Source organism: Lepidothrix coronata, unplaced genomic scaffold (genome assembly GCF_001604755.1).
Source record: "Lepidothrix coronata isolate B3197 unplaced genomic scaffold, Lepidothrix_coronata-1.0 Scaffold268, whole genome shotgun sequence".
Classification (NCBI taxonomy): Eukaryota; Metazoa; Chordata; class Aves; order Passeriformes; family Pipridae; genus Lepidothrix; species Lepidothrix coronata.
Window position 1 is genome coordinate 146,689 of NW_016690448.1, and position 12,990 is coordinate 159,678.

The following is a 12,990-nucleotide window of genomic DNA, read 5'->3' on the forward strand; positions in this document are numbered from 1 at the left end:
TGGGCTCTGGCAGGGCAGTGGGGATGGCTGGGACACATCCCATGGCTGGGCTCTGGCAGGGCAGTGGGGATGGCTGGGACACATCCCATGGCAGTCCAGCTCAGATGTGAGGTCAGCAGGTCAGCACAGCGCTCGGATGGGGAAAAGGCTTCTGGAATGGGGAAGGAAACAGCCAGGGAATTTTAGGATGGTTGAATCCTGTCAGCATTCCTGCCAGGTTGGAGAACAGAAGCATGCCTGAACATGCAGCTGGCTGCTGCGAAGCACAGCTGGGCACCAAGAATCCAGATATCCCCCCTGAGATTCCACCAATAATCACAAACCCAAGAAAATTTAACCACCATTTATCGTCATTGGAAGTGGAAACAGTCTGGGAAATTCAAACTGGCCTGTATAAACAAAGCAAATGTCTGAGCAACCTGGTCTAGTGGAAGGTATCCCTGCACATGGCAGGGGGTTTGACTGGATGGGCTTTACAGGTCCCTTCCCACCTCAACCATTCCATGATCCCGTGATTCTGAGTCTGCCTCAACATCCCAGTGATGGGGATAATGAAGGGGGGAGACTGGAACCTGAGACATCCACGAAGAATAATCATAATGAGATGACATGACTCTGCAGAAAATGTCCTTGTTTCCATGGAAAGGCTTCCAGGGCTGAGAGCTGGCACTGATGCCTGCCCAAATCCAGCAGCAGTCACTGCAACCAGTTACATCATTCAGCTTTATTTCAATTGGCCAAGTCTTTCTGCATTTTCTATCTCCTGATAAGACCTGGATTAAAGCTGCTGGTGGAATACACTGCCTTGAACCTTTCTCCTTCCCCAGCACGTGGCTGCATGTGGGTCAATGGGATGACATTCCTATCTATGACTTTGTATTATGTTCTGGCTATATAAAACCAGTTTCCCTCTGGGAAGTTGAAGGATTGCTTCTACATACCATCTACATAAGGTTTCTTTCCTCTTTAGACACACACTCACCCACATACCATCAGCTACTTTGCATTTAAATGGAAGCTGAAGCTAGCTCTAAAAAACCCCCACAAGGAAAAAATATTTTGGGACCTGAAAAGCAAATGCTGGTAGCTGCACATAAACTATCTTACCTTCCAAGGAGTGGAGGCCCTTTTCTTTGGCAATCTCATACACGCTGCTGAAATCATCACCAAGGTTGGGATCTGCATTAGCTGCGAGCAGGGCCTTCACCACACTGTCACAAAACAGAAGGAAAGGAAGGCAGAAGTAGGGTATGAGGAATTAAAGTCCTTCAGAGACCGAGAAGTGCTCAGAGAGCCCTCCTCAAACGTTCCCAGGAATGTTAATACGTTAATATTGTTAAGAAACCACAATTACAACTGAATATTCAACAAACAGGATTCCACCAGCATATTTTAGAATGAATGAGATGGGGGAGGCACTGAAAGAACAGGTGACATCATAGGGATATGCAGCTCTCCCAAGAGGACCTGCACAGAACATGCTCTGAGCACATGGCATTCCCAGATGGAGATCTCAGCTCCAAGGTCACCCCTGTCCCTGCAAGAAGGAAAATTATTGTAACCTATATTGGTGCCATCCTACCACCACAAAAAGAGCAAGCAACTTCCATGGGAAGCAAGTCTGCAGAAGGCCCTGAAGATGATCAGAGAGCTGGAACACCTCTGCTGTGGAGACAGGCTGAGAGAGCTGGAGGCAACACTGCAGGTGGGATCTCACCAGAGTGGAGGAGAGGGGCAGAATGCTCTCCCTTGTCCTGCTGCCCGTGGTGCTGGGGATCACACGGTTGGATTTTGGGCTGCTAGCAAATGCTGCACATGATGAAGACACTGCAGCAGGACAGAACCACAGAGCACACACTGTCCAGGCAGTTTTGGTGTGGAAGTCCTCAATCTCTGCTTCTGAACCCAAACAATCATCAGGCCAGAATTAGATTTCTCACCACTTCTGAAAGCAGCTTGAAGCCAGTTAATTCTTAATTTTTTTCCCAGGGTTCAAGCTTCCCATGACAACTAGACAGTAACTCGTTTGTTAGCATTCATCAGCGGTGACACGGCTCACAGGCTGACAGCGCCGCAGCCTGACTGACACGTATCTGCGGGCTCTGGTCTGTCAAGTCACATCTGGAATTTAACTTAAGCTTCTCTCTCATTTACCCTATAAATGCATTAGCAGAATCAGAGGTGGTTATTTCATTCTTTGAGGATGGTGCAATAGAGGCCGGCTCCTTACCGGCACCAGCGCGCTCCTCACCACGTCCAGAGTCCCCTTTAGTGAGCACAGCACCAGGACAGGGGGCAGGAGACAGAATCACAGGAATTGTTCAGGCTGGAAAAGCCCTCTGAGACCATCGAGTCCAACCATTCCCTCAGCACTGCCAGGGCCACTGCTAACCTAAGGGCCACCACCATTTAAATCTCTCCAGGGATGGGGACTCCCCCTGTGCCCTGGGCAGCTGTGCCAGGGCTGGACAACCCTTTCTGGGAAGAAATTTTCCCAATATCCAACCTAAACCTTCCCTGGAACAACTTGAGGCAGTTTCCTCTTGTCCTGTCCCTTGTTACCTGGGAGAAGAGACAGACCTCCACCTATATAATACAGCCATTGTATAAACTCATTCCCTCCAGTATAAAGCCATTCCCGCAGTATAAAGTCACTCTCCCTGCTATAAAGACATTCACAGAATCACAGAATGGTTTGGGTTGGAAGGTAGTTTCAACCTCCCTGCCATTCTTCCCAGTACAAAGCCATTCTCTCATTTAAACAGGATAAAGTCATAGAACCACAGAACCATTTGGATTGGAAAACCCTGTGGCACCATTGAGCCCAACTGTTCCCCCAGCACTGCCAAGGGCACCACTAACCCATGTCCCCAAGTGCCACATCTACATGGCTGTCAAATCCCTTCAGGGACAGGGACTCCACCACTGCCCTAAGAAGCCTAAGCCAGGGCTGGACAACCCTTTGAGGGAAGAAATTATGTGCCTCAATTAAGCCTTTGACAATCTTGCCCTAGCAGCTGACTTACTGTGATCCTTGTATCAGCTCTTCCAACATCCCCACCAGGGAGCTGAGTCTCTGATCACTCAAGTCCTTGGAAGTACAGGTTCTGACATGGTCAAACCACCCTTGTAGGACCCCATTCTTATGGCTGTCACCACCAAAGAGATCCCTCTACTCCAATTTTAGCTCACAGGCTAAAATATCTTCAGGTCCCTGCATCTGCCTCATCTTAAGGGAAATGATCCCAAGTCCCAGTGTAGGACTTTAATCCACAACCTTGTAGCCCATGGGTGAGCTTCAGGTACCGAGTGAGTCTTATGGTAACACAGGATGACCTGCCATTTTCTTGATAACTCCATCCATCTTCCTTTCCTGCTCTCAGTGACTACATAAGAAATGAATGTTCTTCCCAGGCACTCCATCAGATGTCACCTCTGTGTGCTCTTGGACACTCAGGAAGCCCCTTCCTCTTCATCCTTCAGCATTCTCTGGGCAGTGACCTTTTGTGAGAAGCTGAGCAGAGGACCACAACTGCTACATGCAAGGTGGTGTAAGAGTGACGTGGTGGGTGCTGATGGCAGAACTGCTCTGCCCTCTCTATGAACTACCCCCTGCACCATATTCACCCTGCAGTAAGAAACATTCCCGTAGCTCTTACCACAGCTGGAAGGCTCAAGTTTAATAAGCACAGATATCACTTCCTGGCAAAGTCTGCTCTTCCAAAATCCTGGCACTGGTCTAGTAACAACACATCACACATCCAGGCTCACTCTCCAATCATCTTTCAATCTCATCTCCTGCTTTTGGGATGTGCCGACCCCTCCAGGCACTTCTCCATCAGCCAGACATTCCTGGAATCACAACTATTGATTGTACCTATCCAATTTGCAGGTAATGGGACATTCAAGCAAATTAGGCTGTAGGAGAGGTAACAGCGCCATCAAAATGCAGAGGAACTGCATTCAGTGGCACAAAGCATGTAAACGTCCCTGGAACATGGAAGTGACTTGCAAAATCAGGAGATTACAGGAGCTCCAAGAGAGCTGGAGAGGGACTTTGGACAAGGGGTGGAGGGACAGGACAAGGCAGAATGGCTTCCCACTGACAAAGGGCAGGGTTAGAAGGGATACTGGGAAGGAATTCTTGGCTGCGAGGGTGGGGAGGTCCTGGTACAGGGTTCCCAGGGAAGCTGTGGCTGCCCCATCCCTGGAAGTGTCCAAGGCCAGGTTGGATGGGGCTTGGAGGAACCTGGGCTAGTGGCAGGTGTCCCTGCCCATGGCAGAGGAGTTGGAATGAGATGAGCTTTAAGGCTCCTTCCAAACCCAAACTACCCTGTGATGAGTGAGTTTTAAACAGCAGATTCTCTGGCCAGTACACCTCCTGAGTTCCTCCTCTTGCTGCCAGGCATTTGGGCAGAACAGCACCCCATGCCAGATCCTAGAAGGAGCCGATGGCTGGCTGGGCTGCTCCAGCCTCCCTCATAACTCACCTGTGCTCAACAGCCTCAACAAGCTGAGTTTTAATTTGCTGATCAAGTTTTGATTGGATTAGAGGCAGAGCCTATTCATCAGCGTGAATATAAATCTGAATTGACCCTGGTGATGACTCAGAGGGCAATGCTGGGCTGGAGTTGGCTGGGCAGTTCAATCGATTGGGGAAAGTGCTTTCTGCTTGTAATGGCCGGACCAACATATTGTTCAATAAATAAATACACATACACAATGCAGGGGGTGGGAAATCAATGACAAGATGCATCAGGAGAGGCGCTGTGCCTGGGCCAGGCACCAGCTGGGGTTGGTGAACCAAGGAGGCCGGTGATCCCCCTGACCGTGAGGCACCGGCACAATGCAGGCGCTGGGATACGCGGCTGCCCCGAGCTCGTGTGGGAGCCACAGCTCCTGCCTGCACACAAAGGACATCCTTGCGTGGCTGTATCTTAGCTCTGTAAAACTCAGCAGGGCTGGGAGGAGCTGCTGCTCGCACTCCAGCCCCTGTCCACTCCTTTTTTTGCCCTTGGATGAGGCTAAACGTGGACGTGTGCCTTCCCAGGAACATGCGCACGCCTACCCGCGGCACAGAGAGTCAGGCAGCCACAGCATTCCCTCGCTCTGTGGTGGTTCATTATTGACCTAGATGAAAATGACTGACTCCTCAAAAAAGGATAAAAGGGGACTATGAGATCCAAAAAAGCCTTGCTCCCTGCCTGGGAAAACAAGCAGAGAGGCCGTTTCCATGGCTTGGAGAGGTGCAGGAACCTGTTAAACTCACAGTATCTCACTGTGCCTGACCTACAGGACATTAGATGCTGTTAATCCCTGAAAGGAGGGGTACTCATGCCCAGAGGTCTGAAATGGGGACACAAGGCAGTGGTGTGGGGAACAGTTGCAGGAACAGCTGAGTGGACACTGTTCATCAAAAACACCCAGAAAGGGAGTGGTTGAAAGCCAATGCCCCAGTTTGTAGGATTCAGCCCTCCAAATGTCCTGCCATCACAGCTGAAACCCATGTCCAACTCCTCAGCCTTCTCACAGGTGACACACTCGGCTGTACCCGCTTCCAAAGGCACCCAGATATTTCTCCAGCTCCACTGCAGACAGCTCTGAATGACTTGCCTGAAGTGAAAGGAGTGAAAACCCCCCCATGGAACAGATGTATGTACCTAATATAGATAACAAGACTGCGCCAGTTCATCATGTCACTGCCTGTAGACAGGGAACTGCTCCAGATCAGTTACCCTTCACCAATCTCAGAACAAACCCACTAGAATACCACTGTGTGTGAGGAATTGTTATTACCAGTATAAAACACCCCCACAGCACCTTCAGTGCATGTGTGGAAGAGGCACAGGCGCCAGTGATGCCCAAGAAGACAAAGCTCACCTGACCTGACAGTGTGCTGGCAGCCCAGAGCCCCCCTGGATCCTGGGCTGACCCCACAGCACAGGCAGCAGCTGAGGGGGGGCTTCTGCCCCTCTGCTTCACTCTGGTGAGACCCCACCTGCAGTGCTGACTCCAGCTCTGTGGAAGCAAAAGCAGATTCCAGTGTCTTTTAGAACTACTCAAATTCATCCCACTGGGACTCAGAGCTTCCATGCTGCTCCATGCCTTAGTTTCCCTTTCCACACAAGCAGTTTTCAACCTCAGAGACGGTTGAGAGGATGATTCAATATTTCACTGTCATTTTATTTCTGCAGAAACGATGAAAACTGGACTAGCTGGATAAAGAAAAGGTCACTACGCTACAAAATACAGACACACAGCTAAGTTCCTACCTGCTTTGAGGTTTAATTTATGATAGCTGTATTGCTTATTTTAACAAATGCACAAACGCCTCAGTATGCATTTCATTAAAGCTTAATTACTATAAATATGCCAAAGCTATGGTAAATTCCCCCAGCAATGGAAGTTACAGCACAAAACCTTCCTCTGCTCCTGCTAACATGGTCACAGCTGATACGTCTTTAGCCCATAACCCAGTTACAACCCATATCATCTTCATGGAGCCAAGGAATTTGGACCTTCACTCCCTCTCGCATAAAAAAAGGAACCCTAAATGTCCCTCTGCACTAGATCCACCACTGTATCTCCACTCACAGCTAGGAACTGGTCTCCTCTATCTGTGAGAACACAGTGGAACACAATGCCTTGCCACGTTTTGGATACAAGACATTTCCAAGAGGAAGAAAATGACTGTTGTTTAGTTGTAAAAAAGAAAAGACAGACCCTAAACTTGCCTTCCAGCACAAGGGATTTCATCTTGTAGCTGATGGCAACTGACAGGAATCATTAAAGCAGTGCCTCTGGAATTAAATTAAACATATGGATTGGGGCTGTCTAATTGGAAGAGTGAGGGCTGTGAAAATTGGGAAACATGACAAAGCTAAAGGACAGGTCACAGAAATCTCCAGCAGTACAGTGGAGACCCGAAAACGACTTTCTTCTCAGAAAAACACCTTTGGAAAGGCAGTAATTTGGGGCTGAAGGCTTCCTTTTTCTTAGCTGAAACCCCCCATCTCAGTTCCCAGCATCCCAGACCTTTGAAGCTGTGCTGAGGAACCTGTGCAGGTATCAGCAAACTTAAAAGTGGAAGTGCTGAGAGAGCCAGTGAGTTAAACGAATTGGAACGACCTTGGTCTTGTTGCAGGCAAACAGTACCTGCAGGTCCTGCCATCTCTGAGCCAGGGACAGCCCCAGCTCACCTCTCCAGAGCCTGCTGGACTGAGGGGCTAAGGACCAAAGGTCATAACAACTTCAAATCCACAAACCGGGCACATTACGCAGGCAGACAGCAATAGGAGAAGGGGGAATGGATTCACACTGACAGAGGACATGGGTAGATGGGATACCGGGAAGAAATTCTTCCCTGTGAGGGCAGGGAGGCCCTGGCACAGGCTGCCCAGAGAAGCTGTGGCTGCCCCATCCCTGGAAGTGTCCCAGCCAGGTTGGACGGGGCTTGGAGCAACCTGGGCCGGTGGAAGGTGTCCCTGCCTGTGGCACTGGGGTGGAACTGGACAGGCTTCAAGGTCCCTTCCAACCCAAACCATTCCACGATTCTGTGATTCTGTGAGATCAGCTGCTGCAGCTGAAGAAAGCAGATTTAGAGCATCACATTTTACAGAGGGACCATACTCTAAAAACAAAACAATCCTGCATCCTAGTGCCTCTGATTCCTCCCCTTCCCAGTCCACCCCAGACACAACGTCTAGTTTGGGTTACAAAGCTCACCCTGTGGACTATGCAGGGAACTTCAAACCCTCTGTGGTCTTGTTCCAGCTCATTGCATTTCCCAGTCCCCACTGTGGACATTACAATGCTAGAAACAGGACCAAGGGCCAAAACCTCATCTGGCACAATCCCAGAGCTGCTACACCAGGAGTAGGTCTGGCTTGCATTTATGTTTGCCTCCATAAAGGATGGAATCACAATCACTAAGGTGGGAAAAGACCTCTAAGATCACAAAGTTCACCTGTATCTAATTACTCTTCTGCTATATGGAGACAAGTCCTACTGTGCTTCAGGTACTGAAGGACTTCCTAATTTTCAATTAAAGTCAGTATTCATCCAAAATGTGGGAAAAATAAACAGAATTTGCCCAACAGAGCCAAAAGCTTTTTCTTTTGGCCAGGTACAGAGCTAAGGCAGATGTGGTGATGGCTCTGCCCTCTCAGCAGGGACCAGCCTGAGGACCACACGTTTTTTACTGCAGAGATGTTTTCATTAGCATTTCCACTTGATTTTAGGCCCAATTTTAGGTAATTATTGTCCCACGAGCAGCCTTTCTCCCTGCCTCCTCTTAGCCTTTGCAACTCGGGAAGCCCTGTTCTGCTCCACCAGTCACTCGGAATGGTCAACAGTCGTCACACTCCGCTGCTGACCATTGTCCACTGGGAAAGGTGGGAGGCTCCCGAGCCCGTCCCTTCGCGGACGGGCAAACAACGGGGCCCGTTGCTGCTCGGACATCAAAGTTAAACAAACAGCCCCGAGCCCCCACCTCTGGGCCTGTCCTAAGGAGCTCCCCGAGGAGGTCACGACTTTCAGCTTGTCATAGCACACATCAAAGTTTGCACCACACACGAACTCGGCACACGGATTGGAATCGTGTCGCCCGAGAGCGGATATTCAGCCTTTGTGCACTGCTTTAATCCTGTGTTTTCCCAAGTAATTAGGCTTTTTTGCTTATGAACTTGTGACTAAGTAAAGCATCCCTGAGAGGTTGTAACATCAAAGCTCATTCTCCCGTCTGTCCCACGTTTTCCAAAATTGGATTTCTTTTCCCCCTTTTTTTCCTTAAATAAAAAAAGCTAATTGAATTTAGTTGTAGACTGAATATATTTAGGAGTGTCTTTAAAAGGTTACAAGAAGGCAGAGTGATCATCATGGGAACTGCAGAGAGAGGGCACAGCATTCAGGCTTTTTGCTCCAGAAAGGCCTGGATGAAAGCCCCAGCCATGGCCCCACCAGTGAGGAGGGACACGACAGCTCTTATGGGAGCGATTTTGGATGGTGGGGTGTCCGACTGCCCACCACAGTGACATCCCACAGGCACAGGATCACCAGAGGCCAAAACCTGAGAGCTGCTGTGGAATGGCACCATCAGTTCAGACGCCACGTCTGCCCCAATCCCTCACACCACAGACTGGGCACAGCAGCAGTGACAAGCTCCCTTGGGTTAAGCTCCACAACACATCCCAGACTTTACGGGAGCTCCCTGTGGGTTGAAGTGCCCCAGTGAGGATGTGAGACACACGTACCTGGAGTTCCTGCTGATGGCTGCCACCATGAGAGCCGTCCAGCCCAGCCTGTGCCTCGCGTTCACATCCGCGCCTTCCTGCACCAACCTGGAGGGGGGAGAGACACGGTCAGGAAGCAGACACGTGGAGAGCAGCCCAAGCATCCCAGATCTAATGAGGGAAAGCAGAATGTTTTACTGTGCAAGCACCTGCTCCGGCACAGCCCAGCAGACCCTACATGAAGTTGATTCAATCCAGTTTCTCACAGCTGACCAAACTGAAATGAACATCCAGGAGACAGCAAGCCCAGTCCTTTCAGAGGCTGCAAGGCCAACATCTCGTTTTCTTTATTGTTTGTTTCTTTATTTTTTATTTCTTTCTTCTATTCAGTCTAATTCCTGAAGAACCAATCAGCAGCAAAGCTGATAAACCCAAATTCCAATGATGTTTGGATCCTTTGGCTGCAGAGCACCCATAGGCTTTAGAAGCAGCTCAGTGGATCTCCAAAGCCCATGTCACCAGCACATATTTTGCAGTTTTCTCACATAATATGAGAACAAATAAGACAACCCCCAAAAATATGAGGCGCCAAACTATCCCTGGTGCTATGTACCCAAAATTTTCTCAGCCTTTCTACAAGACAATGGCAAGGGAAAGGTTCTCACAGCAGCTAATTTAGATCATCCTAAAACAAGTACTGAACCCAGACAGAATGAAATTACAGTTCTCTCTGCAGACCACAAGGAAAGAGGGAAGTTCAGAATTCAGACACAAATTTTACAGTGCTCAAGTTAAATGAGACAAGCTCTGAGCCCTACATGTCCATAGAATCACAGAATGATTTGCAGAAGGTTTGGGCTGGAAGGGACCTTCCAGATCATCTTGTTCCATCCCCCTGCCATGGGCAGGGACACCTTCCACTAGCCCAGGTTGTTCCAAGCCCTGTCCAACCTGACCTTGAACACTTCCAGGGAGGGGGCAGCCACAGCTTCTCTGGGCACCCTGTGCCAGTTGGGGTTGGAACAAGATGGTCTTGAAGCTCCCTCCAACCCAAATATATATCCTTCAGTGATATATGATACGATAATCCTAAAGTTATTTTCAACCAGCCATATTGCTGCCTAAGCTTTGGCTCATAACTTGAACACAGCTGAAACACAGTTGTCCCAACTGACTGGAAAAACCAGTCAGATAAACATAATCCAAACAAAAAGCCTGTATCCCCCTCCAGTTGAAGTTTATGCCCTATTTGACTGAGACTGGGACATGAGAGCCAACTGGCAGATGGCTTCAGCCGAGCTCTACACAGAAGCGTGTTGGTGAACTCTTCTGACTCAAGTGGAGGTACAATAGGTTGGTAATGGGTCTGGGTGGACAATTTGACTGCCCTTTTTTGACATAAGGGGTGGCTAGCACTGGTGCCCTGGTTCTGGATGCTCTAACTGTTCACTGGGCACTTGGACAGAGATCTTAGAGCATAGAATTATGACTGGCAGCCTTCGTTTGTAGCTCCCAACTGTGATTCAGGAGGCAGTAAGCGATCACAGCATCAACAGAAGGTTTATGCTCTCTCTACCAGGGTGACAATTTAAAAGTATAATGACAATGAGCTATCCAGCAGGTCCTTGCTCCAAAACAATTTGATAATTGATCTTACACAGTAGTAGAGGAACAAATTTTCATGTAGAATCCTTCTCAGACCCAACTTTTCTTTCTTTTTTTCTATGCAGTGTAACATCCGAAGAACCTCCCAGCAGTGTGATGAAGAGCAAGGATGGAGAGCAAGGACGATTAGCCTAAAGCCTGGTGGGGGGGTTGGATCTCCTCATCCCTGTAAGTGAACGCTAAGAGCAGCAGACGGCTGAGAGCAGAGATATCCCTGTGCATCCCCCAGGCTTTCTGTGCCGGTGGGGCCGGATGTGCCCGGACACATGGGGCTGGCAGATTGCTATCTGCAGAGATCAGCTCCCGCTGCAGCTCTGCTTACAGAGGTGTTTGCACTCACATCAGAGATGAGCCAGCCTGGCTCAGACACACGGCCCCTGCTCCGGCTCAGGGACACTGCCCGCGGGAGAAATGCACACCGCGGCTCCATCTGTGCCCCACGTGTGCTCTGCGCAGCGCAGGGCGCTGCTCCCCCTGCCTGAGGACCCCTCGCTCGCTGCCCCCGCAGGAACCAGCTCCAGACCCGGCTCCCCCAGAGCCTGCGGAGCCGTTCCCACCAGCGCCACAGCTGTCTCACCCCAGACACCGCGATGGCCAACCCTCTTCCACTTGTCTCTCGGAGTGGCACGGAATGATGCGTCCCAGTTGTTTCTGAATCCCACTGTATTTACTTGGCCATTTGAAAGCCCTTTCGAAGCAGTAGCCTTCACATCAGTCCCTTCCTACAGTGAGTCAGTGTGACAGCCTCACAGTCACAGAAAATCCAGGAAATAAAGGAATCTATGACCACAAAGGAGTGGCAGCCTGACAGAGGAACCCAGGAGGGGCAGGGGCACCCCAGTGCTGAACCTCCACAGGTAAGAAGGCATCAGCTAAGCCAGGATGGAGTTCTCAAACCCCTTCAGGCTGAGAACTTTTGCCGGATAACTAAAACCTTTAAGCCCAACCCCTACCACTCATTAACATCTCCAACGAGGTTTAATTAATGCAATTCACAAAGTATCAGCCCCATTTGGACTTGGCCATGGTATTATTGTAATTTTACATTAAATGGGCAAACAGACCATCCTGGTCACCTTCCTCCAGCCACTGGGTCACTGCTGCAAAAGGTTTGGTCTTAATTCCATACATCATGAATTTTAACATGTCACAGAAGGGTTTGAGCTGGAAGGGACCTTGAAGATCATCCAGTTCCAACCCCTCTGCCATGGGCAGGGACATCTCCCACTAGACCAGGTTGCTCCATGCCCCGTCCAGTCTGGCCTTGAACACTTACAGGGATGGATATCCAATCTAACCCTGCCCCCTGTCAGTGTGAAGTCATTCCCCCTTGTCCCGTCACATTTATTTTCTCACGAATGGAAACTGTTTCACGATGCAGTGAAACTCTTCAGCATCTCCTTATGAGATGAAGGACAGGACATCAGTCTTCATTTAAACTAAAGAGATGATGTTTCAAACTAAAAGATGACAGATTGAGATTAGATATTAGGAAGAATTTCATTCCTGGGAGGGTGGGGAGGCCTCAGCACAGGCTGCCCAGAGAAGCTGTGGCTGCCCCATCCCTGGAAGTGTCCAGGGCCAGGTTGGACAGGGCTTGGAGCAACCTGGGCTAGTAGAAGATGTCACTGCCCATGGCAAGGGGCTTGGGACTAGATAATCTTTAAGGTCCCTTCCAACCAAAACCATTCTGTGATTTTAGGATTCTTAAGGCACTTTGGAGCCACTGAAAAATACCTGTGAACTCACTGGAAGGCTTTTTTCTCTACAGACACACTGAACAATGAATTATCTTCATTCTTCAAGAAAAAAAATAACAAAATGAGATCCTAGTCCTGCAGTCAAACCTGCTAAACCATCGTGCAACCAACAGGAAGGATGCTGGAGTCTTTGCTGTGGGATCTGGTTACAGGCTTGGAGCAGAGCTATCAGAATTAGTCAAGTAGTTTTCCATTCAGGAACCCAGATCATCATAAGCATCTGGAACGCCCCGTCGCTGAGCCCAGCGCGAGAATTACTCGCATCACATCATCTCCCATAATATGCATTGACATTTCATTTAGGGGCTGGATTTTTTTTTTTTTTTTTTTTTTTT

The 12,990-nt window shown here is 49.3% G+C and overlaps 1 protein-coding gene across 1 annotated transcript in view; it reads right to left on the minus strand.

Moving 5' to 3' along the window:
• Nucleotides 1-12,990, minus strand: part of CLPB (ClpB homolog, mitochondrial AAA ATPase chaperonin) — a 53,085-nt gene that overhangs the window by 33,802 nt on the left and 6,293 nt on the right. The window contains exons 3-4 of the mRNA XM_017835982.1: nt 9,252-9,338; nt 1,108-1,211 (exon numbers count right to left, since the gene is read on the minus strand). Coding sequence (XP_017691471.1) covers nt 1,108-1,211; nt 9,252-9,338 — 191 coding nt within the window. The remainder of the gene's footprint in view (nt 1-1,107; nt 1,212-9,251; nt 9,339-12,990) is intronic.